The sequence below is a fragment of the Ipomoea nil genome, unplaced genomic scaffold (genome assembly GCF_001879475.1).
Source record: "Ipomoea nil cultivar Tokyo-kokei standard unplaced genomic scaffold, Asagao_1.1 scaffold3401, whole genome shotgun sequence".
Taxonomy (NCBI): Eukaryota; Viridiplantae; Streptophyta; class Magnoliopsida; order Solanales; family Convolvulaceae; genus Ipomoea; species Ipomoea nil.
Window position 1 is genome coordinate 89355 of NW_017619829.1, and position 21191 is coordinate 110545.

Sequence of the window (21191 nt, forward strand, 5' to 3'; positions counted from 1 at the left end):
ACAAAAGTCGGAATTTTTTTTTTTTTTTTTTTTTTTATAAATTCAGTGATATAGCGACAGATTCCAAAATCCATCGCTAAATATGAGAAAACATATTTCACTGAGTCGCACAAAATTTACAAACGGATTACTAAATACAGAAGCCGGAATTCTTTTAAACTTTAGCTGCGGATTCTAGAATCCGTCGCTATGATCTTCAAAAGATCGGTCGCCAAATGTGAGAAAACATATTACACTGAAAGTCGCTGCCTAACCCTACGTACACTGAAAACATATCCTCAAATCCGTCGACGGATTCCTCCAGCCGCGTCTCTCCCCTAACGCCCACCACCGACGGCGCTGCCTTCTCCGCCGACCGCCGCTTCCCCTGCCGCCTACTCCGCTGCCCTATTCTATCTGGTATGTATTTGTTTTAATCCGCTGCTCTATTCTCTCTGGACGTGCATCTAATCTCCCGGGTATTGTCACCATAAGAAAGCTGCAAAAAAGCATATATGCATAATCATAAGAACAATAATAATTAATAGTAGTAAAAAGCGAGGACGAGATTGAGAGGTTTTGCAGTGGGGTTGGGGTTAGTAGATGCATATATGCATAATCATAAGAACAATAATAATTCTTCAACTCCCTCTGCATTTACTGGCAATGTCTCTTCTCTTACCCAATAAACCCAATTTAATTTCTCACTTAAATCATATATACACACACACACACACACATGTATACTATGCCTAAGAGGGGGTCGCATCTACAGAGGTTCAAAAGTGTATGGTCATGGTTTTTAAAGGTCTTAATCTGTATCTGGGTAGTCTTCTTCATACTGATAAACAGTATAATCATGTTCATACCAAGAGTCTTCTGAAATTATATAGGCCTTGTTTGGTAAAAAATTGGCCTATAGGCCAATTTTGGCTTATTTGACCACTATTAATTGTTTGATTTAGTTAAAATATCAATATAAATGTTTGGTTTTTGAGAAAAAAAATTATACCAAATAGCTATCATCTAACAACTAATTTACCAAACACTTTTCTACAATCAGCTAATGTTATCAACTATTTATACCCTCTAATTAACACAATCAGCTAACAGCCATTATACCAAACAGGGCAATAATCAAAATTATCAAAAGAGTAAGTTTTAGAAGTGTTGCTTATGTCATATGTAGCTTGTGCAGTGTTATGAAAAAGTTCTGCTTCAAAATTCTTTATGTGGTTTGATTTTGAAACAAGTTCTGTTATTTCATCAATTAGTGTAATAAGTTCATTTTCCTGAAAAGTTTTTTCAAGATTGTCATTAAGTGTGTCTATGATCAAAGTTTCTTGGAAAGTTTGGAACTCAAGTTTTTCTATTATCTTTTGACTAAGTCAGGGTATGGAAATCTTTTTAATAAAAAAGTTATTTTCTTATTATAGTGCAGAATTGTTATGTTATAATCTAAGTATTCTTCTTCTTTTGATTTCTCATCTAAGTAGAATGTATGGAATTTGTCTGCTTGTTTAAAAATTCTTTCTGTTTGGAAATTACTGTTACTTACAAAGTAGTCTTGAATAAGTTGTTTATTCATGTTTATATAATATATATATATTTCAAGGTTTTGTCAGGTTGAACTTTATGTTTTAATTGGCTCTTTATAGTAGCATGGCATTGTATTACATACAGAATATTGGCCGAAAGGAATCACAAAATAAATAGTAATGCTTCAAGAGTACGATAGTTCTTTCTTACTTTGCAGAGACAAAGATTTTAACTAATCCTATTAATAAGCTTTGATTCTTTTTTTTTTTCTTTTTTTTTTTTTAATTGTCATTTTGCTCGTTTGTATTGTACAGCATTTGTTCTCTGCTCATTCATATATCACAATTTTATATTATATATTTGAAAAGGTTATCATATTGTAATTTTGATTTTTATAAATTATGTTAATTATTATTTCTTTTATCTAAATAATAAACATACAATGACATTATAAATACCTGAACAATTTTCTCTTACCTTACAAAAATGATTAACATATAAAATTTTCACTAAATTAGTAAATTACAATACAAATATTGTAAATGTGTAGTCATAAAATTTCTCAAATATTTGTTTATTTTTCCCCACTCTAGCTGTTTGTTGAGTAAAGTAAAAATAACAAATTGTTGAGTAAAGAAAATAACAAATGTGTCCTTACAAATAGCTTAAGCTTTTTATGACATGCCTTACTGATAAATAATCTATCTCTTGATTCATTTTAATTTAGCATGATCTGAAGAAATGGATTTGACAGTAAGGTATATATTTTATTTTACCAAGTGTTAACATGTTGACTACTTAGTATTGCGAGCTGACAAATTAAATTTGAACTTACAAGAATCTTCAAGTTCTTCTTGGGTTGATAAGGTTTGAACTTGCAAAATTTTCGTTGTTTATTTGCCGGCTAAACCGCCAGTGGGTACCGGCACTTGTGTTTCCCCGGCTAAACAGCCTGTTGGTACTGGAGACTTATAAGACTATGATTGTTTATTTGAATCTCTATTTGAATATCTATAAGAATTTCCTCGAATGATTTTTGTCTCGGTGAAATGTAGTTTTTTTTTTTAATTTTTAAATGAGCATTGATTTTTTTTTTTTTGTTGAAATAGGTGATAAATACAATGAGTTCAAATCGTCATTGGATGTATACACGAATTAGAAATGGTCTTCTCACTGAGGAATTTTTGGCTGGTCTTGAAACTTTCATCCTATTTGCTACTAGTCAACATAGCTGGATGGATGGAGAAAGAATTAAGTGTCCATGTACTCAGCGCAAGTGTCAAAACATGAAGTTTTTAGATGTGCCTACAGTGAAATACCACTTAGCAAAATATGGATTTGTATCGGACTACTATGTCTGGCGCTTCCATGGCGAGAGCAATGTGAGGGTAGATGTTGATCGAGATGTTGGTGGCCCATCTCAAATGGCTAGTAAAGAAGCATCTAATGCTTACCACACAATGGTTATGGATCCTGCTGGTCTTGAATTTAATGTGGATGAAATAGAATAATCGCCAAATCCCGAGGCCCAAAAGTTTTATGACAAGTTGAAAGTTGAAGATCAAGAGTTGTGGCCTGGGTGTAAAAAGCACTCGCAGTTGTCTTTTGTAGCTCGATTTATGAGCTTGAAATCAGAGAATCACATAACAGAAAAATGTTTCAATCAAATCATTGAACTTATGAAAGAAGTTGTTCCGGAGGATAATCTAGTTCCTGACAACTTCTGTGAAACCAAAAGGCTACTACAGGGTATGGGGTTGCCGGTTCAGAAGATTGATTGCAGCAAGAACAACTATCACAAATTGGTAATACATTTAAAATGTATATGCAAAATTTATTATTTGTATATATTTTACAAATTAGAATATTCTATTGTTTGTGCTTGTTTAATAGCAAGATGAACTTCAAAAAAGGAACCTAATCTGTTTGAGTGTTTTGAGCACATGCAGAAAAAGAAGAATGGTATATTCATTGATGAGAGGTCAAAGAAAATCACGGTAAGTATAATGTAACAATCATATATTGTTAAATAGATAGAATTTATATGCCTTTGTATACTTCTTTTATTTTGTATATGTTTTTAATTGTAGGAAGAAATACAAGCACGACATGATGCTGCAATGCAAGAAGCTAAAGAGTCAACTGAGCCACCAATTATAAACATGCCACAACTGTCTGTGGATGTTGTTGGTGGGGTAAAGAAACAACGTATTGATGGCTTAGGGACTAAGGCTTCCTCATTTACCAACGAGAATAGTTGTAGTTCATCTGCTACTTCACCACTTAATCAAGATGCAATGAAGGAGATGGTGACCCAACACTTAGAGACCATGCGAGCTAAGATGCAGGCCAAGATGCAGGCTCAACTAAAAGCTCATATGGAGGCTAAACTACAAGCTGAAAGAGCTCATATGGAGGCTAAACTACAAGTTGAAAGAACTCAAATGCAGACTCAAATACAATCCCAGATTACAAGTTTGATGGATGAGTTGTGTCGCGGCGGCATGCTGATTGATGAGTTGCTTTGCAACGGCATGCTACCCACTTCTATGCCACGACCTCCAACAACTCAAGCTGAACATTTTGCTAATTCAAATGCTAAAAACGTAGGAGATGATTAGATTATGTTTATTAATATATTTGGTATTGTTTCTAGCGATGTAACACTACACAATGTTATACTTTTGTTATTGTTATTGAGTTTGAACTTTTTAATATAACATATTTTATAATTATATTATTGAAGTACTATATTATAGGTTTAATGTAGGTATGTGATATTAATTAGTGGGCAGATTTTTTTTTTTTTTTAATTTTCAAAATTTAGCTGCGAACAAAAATTATAGTAAATCCGTAGCTAAAATTCTAATAACAATAAAGAATGATAACAAAATAGCGACGAAAAAATTCGTTGTTAAATTTAGTGACGGATATTTTTGTCACTAAGCTATAGTTAAATGGCATCCAATGTAAACAATAGAAATGAATTATTGATGAAATTTTTCATCGTTAAATGTAGTGACGAAATTTTCTGATGCTATATTTAGCTACGAAAAATTTTGTCGTTATTCCCTTGCAAATTTTGTCACCAGATCGTCGTGGAAGGAAACTAGCGACGCAATTTTTTTGGTTTGATGACGGAATTTCCGTCGCTATAATTAGCGATGGAAATTTTCGTCATTATTCCATTGCAAATTTTGTCATCAAATCGTCGCGGAGAAGAAAATAGCGACGGATTTTTTGATTTAGCGACAGAATTAAATTGCGTCACAAAGCTTTAGCGACGGAATGATTCCGTCGCTAATCTCATTAGCGGCAGATTTTCTCCTTTCTACCGATGAAAATTTCTATCACTATTTCCACGTTTTTTTTTTTTTTTGTAGTGTTAGAGTGGTTTTCATTACATTGGAAGAGAAAGTGTTACCATATTCATTTACTTGCATGGACAAATTTTTTAATAATGTTGCAGAATATAAAACATTGATACTTGGACTTGAAATAGCGTTTGACATGAAGTAATTGAGGATTAATGTGTAGAAACTATAGTTGGTACCATATGATAACTATGCAAAGATAGTAATGCAGTGGTTAGGGAATACTACAATTGAACACATACCAAGGAAGGAGAATAAGCAGGCAAACACTTTATCTGTATTGGTTTCAACCATAGCCCATCTTACTAATGAAACCCTATTGCAAGCATGTCAAAGGTGAGGCGCAGTTCCTCCAATTTTCAATGAAGATGGCTCAGTTTATAAAACTATAGAACTCCCAACTACTTTTGTTATAAGATAGTAAAGAAGACTACATGTAACCATTCATTGATTATTTTACCGATGGGAAGTTAAACAATGAGGCTTCCACCCATCATATATCGACAAATTATATTGTGCACCGCGGTGCATAATCGATTATGCACCGCGCGTCAAAATGACGTCGTTTTATTTAGTGAAAAGAAACACCATCTGTTTCGCGCCGTTCCGCAAAAAGTAACTCTGTTATTCAATTTCATTTTGTATACACTGTAGTTTCATTTCGATATAACTACAGTTTCATTTCAATATAACTATAGTTTCATTCGATATTATAACACCCAAATATGTGAAAATGTTATTTAATTTTATTTTATATACACCATGATTTCATTAAAACACAACTACATGATCATTTCGATATAACTACAACTTCATTACACAATATACATTCTAAAATGTGAAATATTATTCAGTTTCATTTTATATACACTGCAGTTTCATTTCAACACACCTACAGTTTCATTTCAATTCAATTGCAGTTTCAGTTGATAATATAAAAATAATACGTGAGGCAGTGTCAGTTTAGATACACTATAGTTTTCATTTCAACACAACTACAATTTCACTTCAATTGAATTGCAGTTTCAGTTGATAATATGTAAATAATACGTGAGGCATTATCGGTTTAGATACACTGTAGTGTCAATTGATAATTGAATCCGTTAACTGTAACGGCGCACCGTTTCTTTACTTAAAGAAACGGCGGCCTTTTGACCACGGTGCACGTGCACCGCGGTCCACGATATAACGAATGTCATATATCGATGTTCATTTGATGGAATATTCCTTTAATGTTTAAGCAAATAGTTGGATGGCCTAAGCCCTAATTGCCTCTCCATCATGAAGATAAGGTACTAGAAGTGCTGATCCACTAATAATCGGTTGGGTGTAGCTTGGGTCATGATCATGGTTGAAAAATTGCTAGGTCCATCTCGGACCTCACGGGGGGGGGGGGGGGGGGAGTGGGAGACGTTGGAGGGCAGCAGGGGATGTTTTGTTGGCTAGGGAAGATGGAGGGCGGCGGAGGCTGTTTTGTCAGCTGAGAAATAGCAAAGATTTGGAGAAGAAAAATGGAAGGTGTGGCCGGGGAAGACGATGGGGAAAAAAATTGGGTGGTGTTTTGTTGAAAAATTCCTAACAATCTGCGTCCTATGTTCTCTAACATCGGGCACATATTATATTTTATTTAATTAAAAAAAAACGCTCGGACAATCTACGTTCGATGTGACAAGAGTGCATCGGACGCAGATTGTCCATTATTTAAATAAATAATTAAATAGTGAACTTTTAATTACAAAATTACCGCGCATCACATTATGCGTCCAGTGTTTGAACTTCATATGCAAATTGTCTTATTTTTATGGTAAATTTTGTACTAGTGAAAATAGATACAATGTCGGTTATGAAGCATAATTGACGTTGTATCTACAAAAAATCATCCAAAGCTAATGCATTCCCAGTCCCAAAAATTGCTCTAACATTCACAAAAAAAAAACATATTTGCTCAAGAAAGTCCGCACGAACTTAGTTTACTAGTTTAGTAGGCAGTATTTAGGAGAAAAGACTAATGTTCGAACCTCGGCAATGGTAGTATGGGATAATGTCCAAAGTGGACAGATCTCTTGTGTGCAGCGACATTTAGTCCTGTCTGCTGAGCCATTGAGTCACCGTGATTTACATCCTTGCAAATACCTTGTCGGACCGACTTCCAAATACCCTGTCGGACCGAAGTGTCGGGGCCTTTAGGATTGTAATAAATATTCTAACACGAGTTCCATGAAATTTGTTAGGATTTTTTTTTTTTTTTTACTCAGGGAGATCTCCAATGGCAAATGATTTATTCTTGGCTCTTGTCCACAGGTTCATAATAGGGAGCCGGTGACTCAATTAAGGCCGATTAGTCTCTATAACATGAATTGTAAGCTTTTAAGGGTGTGTTTGGTTCGTACATGGGAATTGAAATTGGAATGGGTATCAAATACTTGATAATAATAATGAGTTTTGGTGAAAGTATTTAACATGTTTGGTAGTAGGGTGGAATGAGAATGGTTATCAATAGTAGTGCTTGAGAATGAATAAGGGGGGAAGGCGATAGGGATAAAAATGAGTAAGAGATTAAGTAAATAAATGTGTTAAAATTCTATACCTTAATGTTTCTAATTTTTTAATTCCTATTTCAGTGTTTTTTATTTCGTGGGCTATTTGGTTTAATTGTTGGGTCACTTCTTTTATTTCTGTTTCTATCTTTATAATTGTGTTGTTGGCATCTTTTACTTCTGAAGTAATTTCATGTTTCATTTTATGATATTTTTCTTGAAAATTATTGTGAATTTCTTTAAGAATTTCATAAGTCCTTTTTATTTCTATTAAAGCTTCTTTGTTTACTTTTATTCCTTTATCAAGTACTTTAATAATTCTTCCAGCTGTGAATTTATCCTTACTATTCATAATTTTAATCTGGGTATTCGAAATTTTTAAATCTTTGTAAGTTTTTAAATTTTTCTGTAAGACTTGTAAATATTTCTCTTCTTTTTTCTACTGCTCTCTTTTCAAGTTCTAATATCTTTTTATCTATTCTATCTATATTATTTATAGATTGTTTGCATTTATCATAGTGGTAATTTTTTCCCATCGGATTTTCACATGTTATATATTTGACTCTATGATAATTACCTATTTTATACCAATCCCTTTGTTCTTGTCTTAACTTATTTTTATTATTAATAAATTTATCCCACTATTTGAAATTTTCAGAATTATTACTAGTTGAAGCTTCTTTGTTATATTCCATTTTAATATTTTCCAAGATCTTTTAAACCTTAAAAAAGGTGGATAAGTGATTATTTTTATTTAATACTTTCAAGAAATTTATAAGGCAGACAATATGAACAAACATTATGTTACAAGCAGAAGTAATCTTCATCATAGAGATCATTTTTCATTGAATTAAAAATTCTATAACCTCCCATCAATTTCTAAACAACATACCCCTTCAGATATTATTCTTAAAAAATTATCAAACAAAGTTAGCTTAACTCATACCTTGTGCAGACTTATCAGGTCACCGGATACTCAACCCTTCCTGCCCTTCTGTTCCCTTTACTGTTCACACAATACCACGGGAGATAGGCTAGAAGCTGGGAGTCCTCAACAGATCTTCCTAATATTTCTACACAATATATGGAGTGTGGCTAACAGATGTTTAATAATTTTTCTAGAGCTTTTCTCTTCTTTGGGTAATATGTTTATACTTTTGATAGTTGGTTATAGAAGAAAGAAAGTTTAGAAAGCCATGAAAAGAAACAAGGATTTTCTGAAGAAAAGAACTCAACTGATGACTTATCTGATCTCCAACTTTTCTGATACTTTTATTAAACAAAACGGCTCCTTATATAGAAAACCTCGGTAGGAAACTTACAAATATTTTACAACTCCTAAGTGATAACTCTTACAAGAAAAGTCTTCAAGCTAGGTACAATAACATAACTACTACATCAAAAGTTTTCAAACTAGGTACACACTAGTACAATAATAAGATAACTACTACATGTAAATATTTCAAACTAGGTACACACTAGTACAATAATAAGATAACTACTAAGGTGTCTTTATCTCTTTCTCCTTACATTTTGTCTTCTAGCATTTTTGTCTTCTTCCTTCTTTGCTGATAAGGCATTTCTTCCTGATCTTTATTTGATAAAATTTTGCAACTTGATTTTGGCTGATCATTTTTTCTTCTCTTGAGATTCCTTCCTTTAATACTTGTTGATATTGAGTTTCCACCAGTAATAACTTGGATAATACAGATTTAATATTTCTGATATTATTTTGCTGATACGTCCCTTGGACCAGAAAATTCTTGATAATACGCCGCTTGGGCCAGAAAATCATAATACTTTGAACCGTAATACGCCACTTGGGCCAGAGAACCATGATAATATTTTGATAATAATTTGTTAGTACGCCCGCTGGGCTGAGAGCCGTTGGCTTACTGTAGTTTTTTAGGCTACATTGGGCCAGTTGATAATAATACTTGATAATACACCCGATATTACATCAGGTAAGATAATACATCCTCAGCTCCTTCAGAAGGGATCTTCAGAGCTCGGACCTGCCTTGATATTATTTTGTTTTTTCCTCTGCTCGATGACAGTTGTATAGAACTCAATAGTAGCTGGATCATGCTGATGTTTTAAGTTTATTAATTTATTATGCATTTCTAATAGGTCAGTTGGATCACTGGTTATCATTTCAAAATTATTATAATATAAGGTTATTATTTCTTCCACTTCTCCTCCTTTAGTATGTCCTATTACACTGGTTCTTTTATGTCTTAACATATCTTCAATTCTTGATTTTAGAGTTAATATTCCCCATGCCCTTTTTTGACTCATCCATTCCTGAAAATTTTCTAAGGTGCAAGGGATTTTCATATTTAGACTAGTATTATCTCCTTCTATGGTAGTATTTCTTCTTATTTTAAATAATTGGCATATTACTATGGATTTTCCTAAGAAGTCGGTAGATGCATAAAAAATTGTATTCCAAATGTTCCACTTCCATATGTTTCCATCATTTTCAAAAGTGAATCCCTATTATAGTTGGTAATTTGCTAATATTATACATTTCTTCATTTACTATTATTTTATCTATAAATCCATAAGTAAATAGTTTATATACTGCTGTAGGGTTTGCGTCTTCAGTGCATAAAAACCTAGGATATTTTGTTAACTTTCCTACTCTTAATATAGTATCATTAGACTTATATTCATAAAATTTATTTATTACATCATAGGCTTCTATTACTTGTGAGGGATACTTAATTTTGTCTGCTATAGTAAAAGGGATTTTTGTAGTGGTGGATGATTCTGATTGGTTAATTAATTTTGATGAAAAGGTTTTTAAGGGTTCTAATACAGTTTTTACAGGTGAGTTAATAACAGTTTCTTCCTTATGTTCTTTTAATATTTTAATAAGTTCTCCACATTCTGCTAAAGTTTTTAAGATTTGTTCATGTTTTTCAGTGATTTCTGCTATAGCTTTCTTCATTTTTTCATTGAAACTTTTACTACTTGTCATTTTTGTACCTGCTCAAAAAATCAGCTAAAACATTTTTAGTTCCAGATATAGGTTTAATAGTAAAATCATAATAACAAAAGAAAGATTGCCAATATCTTCTTCTATTTAATTCTGGCAAAGGATCTATTTTATTCATAATAAAGGCTCTTACTTGAGTATTATCTGTTCTTACTACAAATTTTACTGGTAGTAAATGATAATGAAATATTTTTATTCCTAATTTTACTGCTAATACCTCTTTCTCATTTATATGATAATTTTGTTCATTAGGTTTCCATGTTCCTGATCCATATCCACATATTAAAGATTTTTCTTTGTCTATATCTTCTTTAGTATAAGCTACTAATTCTGCTCCCCATCCTATGTCACTAGCATCTGTATATAATTCTAATTGATCATCTTTTTCTGGTAATCTTAATTTTGGTAAAGATTCTACTTTTTCTTTTATTGTTTTAATAGCATTAGTATGTTCTTCTTTCCAGTCAAATATATTAGATTTTTTAATTAAACTTTGTAAGGGTTTTCTAAGTGTTGCTAAATCTTTAATATAGTCTGATGCATAATTTACTATTTCTAAGAATTGTTGTACTTCTTTTTTATTATCTAATTTTTCTTTAAAATCTTTTATTTTTGTTACAATGTGTTCTTGTAGTTGTAATCCTTCTTCTGAAATTATATATCCTAAATATTCAATTTTATTTTTAAATATTTCAAATTTCTTTTCAGATAATAAGATTCCATGTTTTCTAACAGTTTTAATAAATTCATTCAAATGTTCTGCATGATCTTTTAGAGTATTACTATATATTAAAATATCATCTACATATACTATGCAAAATTTATTTAAATTTCTAAAAACTTGATCCATCCTTCTTTGATATATTTGTGGTGCATTTTTTAATCCAAAAGGTAATACTTTCCATTCATATTGTCTTTGAGGGGCACTAAAGGCTGTTAAAGGTTGTGCTTCTTTAGTAAGTTTTATTTGCCAAAATCCACTTTTACAGTCAAATTTACTAAACCATTTCTTACTAGCTATTCTGTTTATTAAATTTCTTTTATATGGTAAAAAATATCCATCAAATATTATTTTCTTGTTTAACTCCCTATAATCAATTACCATTCTAGCTTTTCCTCTTTTTTGCTCACTATGTTTTCTTACTAGGAAGGCTGGGTTACTGTGTGGACTAATACTTTCTTTTATTATTCCTAATTCTAATAATTCTTTTATTTGTATTTCAAATTCTTTTTGATAAGTTGGACTATATCTTATAGGTTTACTTCTTATAATATCATTTGGATTTGTTAATTTTATATCAGCATATATCTTTTCTTTATCCCATAAAGTGATAAGATTTTCTCCAAAATTTATTTTTAATAATTCCAAATATTTTTTTTTTAATTGTTCTAAATTATTATTTCTGTCTATTTGAATGTTATATATTTTTAGGAAATGTATTGGTAAAATTCTTTTTAATATTACCCATTTGTTACATGGTGTTAAGAGGCTTAATGTCTCGCTATTTATTACTTGTGTTTTGGAAAAGTCTAAAAAATTATTTCCTAATAATAAAGGGTGTTTCATATTATTTTCTTGGTATACTATTGGTATTTTAAATATTAATTTATCTAATATAATTTTTACATCTTCAGCTATTACATCTAACTCTTTATTATGTTCATTAAATCCTGAGACTTTTATTCTATGTCTGTTTGATTTTTTCCATCAGTATGGTGCTATTACTTCTTTTTTAGCTAAACATATATCTGCTCCGCTATCTATAAATATTTTTTGTATTACCATCTTATTAGGTTTATATTCTACATAGGTTTCTATATAAACTGCTACCATATTTTATCCTTATATAATAAATGATAATAATAAATTTCCATAATTTTATCTTTTAAATCTTCTCCTAATATTTCTTCTAACAAATTTTCTACTCTTCTTAAAGTTATCATTTGTTCTATGAAGTTTCTTTCAATATTTTTTATGAATTTTATCTGCATTAATACTAACCATCCTTTTTCCATTATTCTGAACTTTCTTCTTCACTACTTTCATTATTACTAAGTTCATTAATATTTTCTTCTTCTGGTTCTGTTTCACTAATATAAAATATTTCATATTCATACCATTGGCCATTTTCTTCTTGTATTTGTTCTAAGTTCATGATAAATTCAGTAGTATTAAGATATTTTACTCCTTTTTATTTTAGTTTAGGGCATTTATTTGCATAATGTCCTTTTTCATTACAATTCCAACATCTACATTCGTAAGGTTTTTTATTTTCTCCTTCTAATGGTCTCATATTCTTTCTTCTTTTTCTAAATTTTCTCTTATTTCTAAATCTTCTCCTATTTTCAGGGGTATTTCTATATTTTTATATTTTTTCCTTTTATATCTCTTATAATATGGTTTATAATATGACTTGTAGTAAGATTCATTGTTTCTGTTTTTCCTATATTTCTTATATTTTTTAGAGTATTTTCTTTTCCTTCTTTTGTCTTTATAGTCTTTGTCACATCCAAATATTAGTCTTTTCTCTGTAAATCCACATATTTCTCTTAATCCTTTTCTCTTATCTTTTTTAATCTTTTGTTGTATTCTATATTCTTCACATTTTCTCATCAAATATGATCTTAATACTCTAATTCTTTCTCCTAAAGTATTTTCTTTTGGTTCATATTGACTATATTCTTTAGTTATTTCGGTATTATATGGTGTTGGTAGATGATCGTAGTAAAGTTGTTGATATGTTATTCCTTCATCTTGAGAAAATCTTGCTTCATAAAAGAATTTACTAAAACTTATAGTATATTCTGGTAATTTACTAATTTTACAACATTTCATATTGTTCAAATTCATTATTATTTCTGTTTTTCTTTATGCTATAACTTTTTCTTGTGATACAAACCATCTTTCTCCTAAAAATTCTCTTTTTAATACTATGTCAAATATTGACAACATGGATTTCCAATCTATAGCATAATTAGGTGCTTGTGCTCTAAATTGAACAGTTATAGTTTCAAACCAAAATCCTACTTTTCCTATTAAAGTTTTTGATATTAAATCATACACATAGTCTAGATTTGAGGTACAGTTTGAGTTCATTAGTGCTATAAACATTCCTAAGTTCCAATCGTGTATTCTTCTATTAATTTCTTGTTCATCGTATACATTATCTAAATCTAGAAAGTATCCATTTAAATTTACTCCTTGACTCATAGATCCTACGAAGTCTTTGAATTCAGATTGTTGTCCTATTGGTATGTGGTTTGGTAGACTTGTTTTTCTTCTACTAATTATTTCTAAGTTTGGATCTACTATTTCTTCTTCAGGATAGTCATTAGCATCTTCATTTATTATGTCTTTTGTTTCAGCTTCTGTTTCTATATCATTATTTCTTTCAAATTCTTCTTCTATATCGCTTGTTGGCTCTTCTTCTATTATTGCATTTACTGATTTCATTTTTCTTAATACTTCTATAATTTGATCATTTTCTTTAACTATTTCAGAATCTTCTTCTTCTTCATCTACTAAACCTTCTATATATCCTACTATTTTTAAATCTTTTTTATTATTTTCTATTTCTTTTCTACTATCATCACTACAAGTGTCTATGCTACTTGTATCACTTATCTTATTTTTTCCTTTCAATTTTTTATAGAATTTTGTAACGCTTCTATTTCTATTTTTAAATTATCCATTTCTTGTTTCATTTGTTTTAATTCTAGTCTAGTCTCTTTTAATTCTTTTTTGGTATCATAATAACTATGTTTGTATTTTTTATATTTCTCTATCCATTCTTTATTAGAATTATTTATTAACTTAATATTTTCCCTTTTTAATTCTTCTATCTGTTGTGATTGTTTTTCTATTTTTAATGCCAAAAATTCTTTATATTCTGATTTTTCTATAAATACTTCGTTTTTTTCTTTTTGATTTTTTGTTTTTTTCTTCTCTTTTAAATTCTTGTTTTATTGGTTCATACTTATTTCTTTCTTTATCTAATATTTCTTTTCCATATTTTTTAAGAAATGTTTCTATACTATTTTCTTATGTCATTTTAAAATTTTCCTTTCTTACTGAGTAAGGCCAATTTTTATATTGTTTGTTTTACAGGTTCTGTTAATTGTGGTTTCATCTTACTAATATCTATCATAATTGGTTCTTTACTTCTTCTCCAAGCATCTATAGGTACTATTTCTGGTTTTTCTTCTAATGGTATAAGGTCTATGGTTTCTTTATTTACTCCTGAACTTTTTATCCTTTCTTCTATTTTTTGTTTATCTCCATTGTCTAATACATCTAATTTTTCTAATATCATTTTAAAGGTTGGTACTTCTGATGTATTCCATAATTTAGTTAATTCTTCTTTTACAATTTCTTGTATGTTTAATTCTTATATTCTTATTTGATGTTCTTTAATTTCAGTTAATATTTTTATTATGTTTTGTAGTTGCTCTTTTATTACTTTTTCATTCCATATTTGATCTATTTTTTCAGTTAAATCCATTCTATTTATATACTCTTTTTCTCCATCCTCCTTCAAGTATTATCCATTCTTTTCTTGGTTCATTCCTTTTTTCTTTTAATACTTTAATTTCATTTTCTATTTCTTCTTGTCTCGATGTATATTCTATATATTTTAATTGTGAAACTATTAGATTTTCTTCTATCATCTCTTTTATTTGTTTTAATTCTTTTTCCTTCTTTTCTATTTCTTTTGATATATTCATAATCTATCTATAAATCTAATTTTTCCTTGATCATTTATTTCTACTCCTTCATTTGTTATTTTATATCTTATCATACTCAAAAAATCATTTCCTAATAGTAATTCATAAGGACTATCATATTCTAGTACACCAATATTAATATTATATTCTAAATCTTTTATTTTAAATTTTAAAATTATTGATTTGTTTACTATTATTTCCCTTTCATCATTTGGTAAATTATATATTTGAGGTTCAATCGTAATACATTCCTTTTCATTAATTTTACTTACATGTATAAAACTATTACTTGTATCTGTAGTAATTGTTGCCATTCCTTCTGTTACCATCATTCCATTAAATATTATTACTTTTATTTTTAATTTATCATGTCTATTATATTGATTATTTACTAAATCTAGTTTCTTGGGTATAAATTTTGTTTTTCCTGATTCTATAGGTCTTGGTATGATTTGTTTTTGAAAGCTTATTTTACTTCCTTGTACTATTGGTATTAATTTTTCTACTGGTTTTATTCTTCTATTTTCAAAATCCATATATATATCTTCAGGTATTGTAATTTTAGAGTGTTCTTTATATGCTATAGGTTCTAAAATTTCTTGATATAGTTTAGGTACTATTATTTCCATCTCATGTTGTTTTCTTACTTGGTGATTCCCTGTTAAAGCATAAATCATTTTTGTTTCTATACTCATTACTTTGCATCCTTGAGGCATTTTAATTCCTTGTAATTTGTAGTACAGAGTTAAAGCTAATTCTTTAGGTTCATCTTCTAATGATATACTAAAATCTGGTTGGACTGTGAATTTTAATTTTTTATAAATTAAATTTCCTCTTACTACTGTTATTAAAGCATCTAATATATTTCCTTGTATTCTATCATCTAATATATATATTTCTATGGGTGTGTCAACATTTTTCTGAAAGTATCCTTTTATAGTAAATTCTATGGCTCCAAAATAAACATTTCTATATCTCTTTGCTTCTTTTGATAATTTTCCTAATTCTCTTTTTAATATTTCATCTGTTATTAAATTTATTTTTGCTTTTCCACTAATAGTTGTAATATCTATTGCATTTTCATGTTTTTGTACTATATATCTTATGTCTTTATTTCTATCAAACCATTTTGTTTTAAATATTTTATTAATGGTAAATTGTGTTTTCTCATTTTTTCATTTTTTCATAGATTTCAGGTTTAAAGGTTAAAGTTTGTGTTACTCCACCTTCATAAGTATCCATTTGATAATGTGTTTCTGGGTCTTCCATTACTTTTTCTTTTCCTTTATCCATAAGTTAATTTATCAATTTGAAAATAACATTCTTCTATAATCTTTTTATATTGTCTTATTTCTCTTTCCTTCTGATACCTATAAATTTAAAATCCTTGTTTTAAACCTGAAATCTATGAAAAAAATGAAAAATGAGAAAACACAATTTACCATTAATAAAATATTTAAAACAAAACCCTTATTTTATTTGAGTATGAATTTTACAATTGATGGAGTATTCGAAACCCATAGTAATGTTCTAAAAACCTATCAACCAAACAACAACAATCACTTTCATACCCATTTCTATGGGCAAAACCCACCAACCAAACACACCCTAACTAAAGTGTTGATGAATTTTGTCAAATTGATTCGACTCAATATCGTTGGTCATCCAATTTTGAATAATATTATTTTTTTACATTCGATGAGGCAAAAGGCAAATTCCCCTTCTATATCTAAAGGTAGTGAGAAAGATAACAGATCTATTAGAAATCTAACGAACTAAAAATATTAGCAAACGTTTTGTTGGGCAGAAACCAATAAAAGATCAAGTATTCTAACATTTTGCCTCTCTAAAATGTAATAATGATCTATAAAAAAATAAAGTTACGCATTTGTTATGAGCTATAACTTTTTGACGTAGTGATCCTAAGACCTAAGTCCTAACATGTTTAGATTCCTTCAATTTATAGGAGGGTTTAAATTGAAATTTTCTCCCTATTTATGCACCATTCTACTTCCCAACCTCAATGCTGGAAATTAAAGTCCTTGACTTTTGCCAAACGTATATTCCTTAGCCTAATCAGTCCTTAGTTCCATGCCCTATTTTGCCTTAAGAGAGAGGGATAAACTGTTGATGAGAGTTCTGGGAAGCAAATACATGCAAGGTCTATTAGGAAGCTATAGGCTGGGGTGGGATATTCTAATGTGTGGGCAAGGAATTTCCAAAATGTAATTGTTTTGACAATATTTACTTCTGGTAACACAGCCCAAAAGAACAGTAAGTAAACAAACATAAAGAATAACTTGTCAGATTCAACTCCACATAAAAGATCATAACATGTCACCACCATAGTAGTTATATTTTTACATCAGAGTCCCCCTTTACTTGGCCCGCAAAGCTGCTTGTAAAGGCCTGCTGCTGCATTTATGCCTCAGATAAACTTGAGGGTTGTTAAGGTTCAACCCTTGAAAACGCCAGAAGGATCTGCATTTTGCACTATCCAAGGATGCTCGAGTACCTTGAACAGTGGCAGGCGCTGTGAAGAATCCTTGACTAGCATCTGCCATAAAATTGATACAGAAAATCAATGAATGAAGCTGGTTTTTGAAGTATAAATACGTAAAAGTGGTTTCCAGAGGGTTAGAAGTTTACCTGACTAATGAGGTCTTTTGCACCTGATGAGACTATGGGTTTGGGGGGGAATTTCAGATCAACTTGCAATATCCTGTGTTCACCATAAATAGACAACATTAGTATTTGTAAATCTCAATAGTTGGGTCTCCTTTCTTTTTCAGTTAACCACAAAGTACTCTGAAGACGCAACAGAAAAGGATTACTCATGTCACTTAAAATATAACCCTGAACCCCAACTTTTGTTTTTCGTTTAATTACCTTCTGTATGTGTCCGAGTGTTCCTTTGCTTCAAACGGAGGCACCCCATAGAGGAACTCATAGCAAAGGACACCGAGGCTCCATATGTCTACATTTGCATCGTGCTCTACACTCTCCACTGTAAGTTTAAATGATTAGTTGCAAACCTTAAAACTGGGTACCGCAAAACTCATCATAGATTTCAACTGATCAGTGGGGAAAGTAAAAAAAATTAGAATGCACTAATTCTGGCATAGCTGAACTTCTATCATCAGTTCAGAGTAACATGGAGAGGAAAATCACATGAGTTGTTAAACTATATACATAACATACTAATCCATCTCAGGAGGTAAATAATACTGCATGTGGCACACTCAAGAATATTTATCATCAATTCAAAGTAACATGATGAACATGAATTGTTAAACAATCTATATGCTTACCCATCTCAGGTGGTAAATAATCAAGAGTGCCACACATAGTCCGTCTGCGATTGAATGTGTGCACTGACCAACCAAAGTCAGCAATTTTAAGTTCACCCTGGCATGAACAAGGATTGCAATCAATTAAAAGAACTAAAGACAGAACATGACAAAGTGTGTAAAATTTAAACTGACCTGAGCACCAACCAAAAGGTTCTCAGGTTTGATATCTCTATGTATCACATGTTTTCCATGACAGTATATGAGGGCTCGAGCCAAAGATGCAACATACTGTCAGAGGCATTAGAAAAACCATTTAGAGAACATCAACACTGTAAATGTTTTAAATGAACTATATCAAGTACTCACAGTAGCAGCACGCCTTTCACTAAAATATTTGCATTTCTGCAATTCCTTGTAGAGTTCACCCTTAGCTGCATACTCCAGTATCAAATACACTCGTTTCTGCAATATCAAGTGTATAAGTTTAACCATATTTTCTCTGTCTTCACAAATTAAATAAACAACAATACTGCCATGAAATGAAAAGTATAGTTTACCTGATCATAAAAGTAGCCATAAAGTCGCAGTATATTTGGATGCCTAAGGTGGCTTTGTATCTCAACTTCACGACGAAGTTGATGCTCAACCTGAGATTGTTTCAGCTGGCTCTTGAACAGAACTTTTAGTGCCACAATATGATTGCTCTGTATTAACAAGATAATACATTGTCAAAATTGGAGGTCTTTCCCAAAAATTCATGGTGACAGCTAATGAGCTTCTATAGAGCATTAATATTAACTCAAACTATATGAAAGTCAAGAGAAATTCATGAAATTCAATTTGTCAGGGCAGGGGGAAGTTTGACTTCATTTCCACTTTCACATGAAAGAATTGTAACCTCAAATGAAAACCATGTTTCAAGATGTACCAGAGCCAAACAAACAAACACATCTTAAATCTGAAAGTCAAGAGAAATTCATGAAATTCAATTTGTCAGAGCAGGGGGGGGCGGGGGGGGGGGGGGGTGAGGTGTGTATTTATATACAATTCAGAGAATTTCTAAGATTTTTCCTGTTCTGTAATTGATTCTGTATTCCAAGACCCTTTGGTTAATATAAATCCAAACTTGGTTCCTCTACTGGGCATGGATGTTTGGGAACATGCATACTACTTACAGGTCATTCCTTGAACTTCTACAGCCTAATATCTATTTATATATGAAGTACACATTTTGTTTTATGCTGGTACAGACTTGCCAGTTCTTTCCTTATCCCCGAAATGCATACCACATAGTTATCTTCAAAACAATGTTATGCTAGGACGCATGATAGCATTTTGGCCGCTTACCTATGTTTTTAGTTTATGACCTTAATTTTGGTAAAGTTAATTCAACTTTTTAGTTCAAGCTGTACCAGAGTCAAACAAACACATCTTAAATCTGAAAGTAAATGAAGGCAACATATTCCAGTAGACTGGTAAAAAATGCCATTTTACCCTCTTCTCCCTAGCTAGATACACGTGACCAAACTTCCCTCTCCCAAGAGGCTTTCCAATGTCAAAATCATTGAGAGTCCACCTCTTTTTCTCCTCACCTGTGCCTTCGGAATAAGAAGCCTGTAAAAATAATTGATCAGCATATCATACAACCCCATGAGATAAGAACACAACACACCAACTTAGTGACTTACAGCAACAAAACTTAAACTTTGTAGTCTCTTTTAGTAGGCTAAAATGGAAAGTGAAATTTCAGAAATTCCGCATCATTTTTAATTTTACTACAAACACACACACCGAGGATCCATCCTGATTGACTAAAAGCCATGAATACTTATTTTATATATTACATTTCAAATACAAAATCCTCAAAGCAGCAGGTTCAGAAATGAATAACTAATCTCATCCATAATCACCAAAATGCTCAATGATTCCATAAAGGACACAAATACGAATTTCCTCCTGCTAACGCACAGTTCTAAGGACACCAACAATCAAGTTCAATAATCACTTATGAAATGAAAGAATAAACCCTAATTTCGAAACATAAATCCCTTAAAACTCGCGGCTGCGAAATTCAATTCATGACTTATAATTGAACTGGTCCTAAAACACAAAGAAGAAAAGAGGAATTGTACCTTCTGTTGATGTCCCAATTGCGTCTCAGCTGCGATCTCCATCTCTAGGGAGGGTTTTCGGTTTTTAGGGGAAGAGAGGAAGAAGAGAAAAGTGAGGAGAAGAAATTTCTGTGAATTGTTTGAGAATTGAGAGATTTGAATTTTGGAGAGATGGAGAGTGGTTTATTTATTTCGTATTTCTTTTTTTCTTTTCTTTTTTAATTATTCGCAACGGTCGAATATTTTCGACAGTCCACGTGGATCAATAGCGCCGAAGCCGATTTTCGAATTCTTTAATGTGTCTTCTACGACTTCTTTCAAAAAGAGATTTTTTTTTTTTTTTTTTTTTTTTTAAATTTCTTTCAACCTGGAAGAGGAGCGTTATTTAGATGTGGGACTGGGCCCACATTAAGTTGTTCCACTTTGGGCCACCATTGAGCTGTTCAAGGTTGGGTAACAAGCAACGTTATGCTGTGCAACCATGGTGCACACGATTGTAAAAATAATGTCGTTTTGACATCTAATTAAAAATAAAATTAGTTTTAATTGCTGTTAAAGGTATTATATTATGCATAATTTGAATTATATATCCAGAACGAATAAATTATATAGTTCAACCAGGACTATGTGGT

At 30.9% G+C, this 21191-nt stretch overlaps 2 protein-coding genes across 2 annotated transcripts; one reads left to right on the forward strand and one right to left on the reverse strand.

Annotated features, from left to right (window-relative positions):
• The first annotated feature begins 221 nt into the window (after positions 1 to 221).
• On the forward strand, positions 222 to 4235 carry LOC109171283. The gene is made up of 4 exons (XM_019320348.1): positions 222 to 399; positions 2628 to 3323; positions 3468 to 3515; positions 3609 to 4235. The coding sequence occupies exons 2-4, from the start codon at positions 3138 to 3140 to the stop codon at positions 4137 to 4139; spliced, it is 765 nt and encodes a 254-aa protein (XP_019175893.1). The 5' UTR covers positions 222 to 399; positions 2628 to 3137; the 3' UTR covers positions 4140 to 4235.
• A 13146-nt stretch (positions 4236 to 17381) lies between these two features.
• Positions 17382 to 20721, reverse strand: LOC109171260 (serine/threonine-protein kinase Aurora-2). Its single transcript, XM_019320326.1, has 9 exons — positions 20581 to 20721; positions 19943 to 20062; positions 19006 to 19152; positions 18815 to 18910; positions 18641 to 18736; positions 18467 to 18563; positions 18045 to 18162; positions 17805 to 17877; positions 17382 to 17712 (listed from the first exon to the last, which is right to left on the reverse strand). Exons 1-9 carry the CDS (start codon positions 20620 to 20622, stop codon positions 17611 to 17613), a joined length of 891 nt encoding a protein of 296 aa, XP_019175871.1. The 5' UTR covers positions 20623 to 20721; the 3' UTR covers positions 17382 to 17610.
• Between the last annotated feature and the right edge of the window lie 470 nt (positions 20722 to 21191).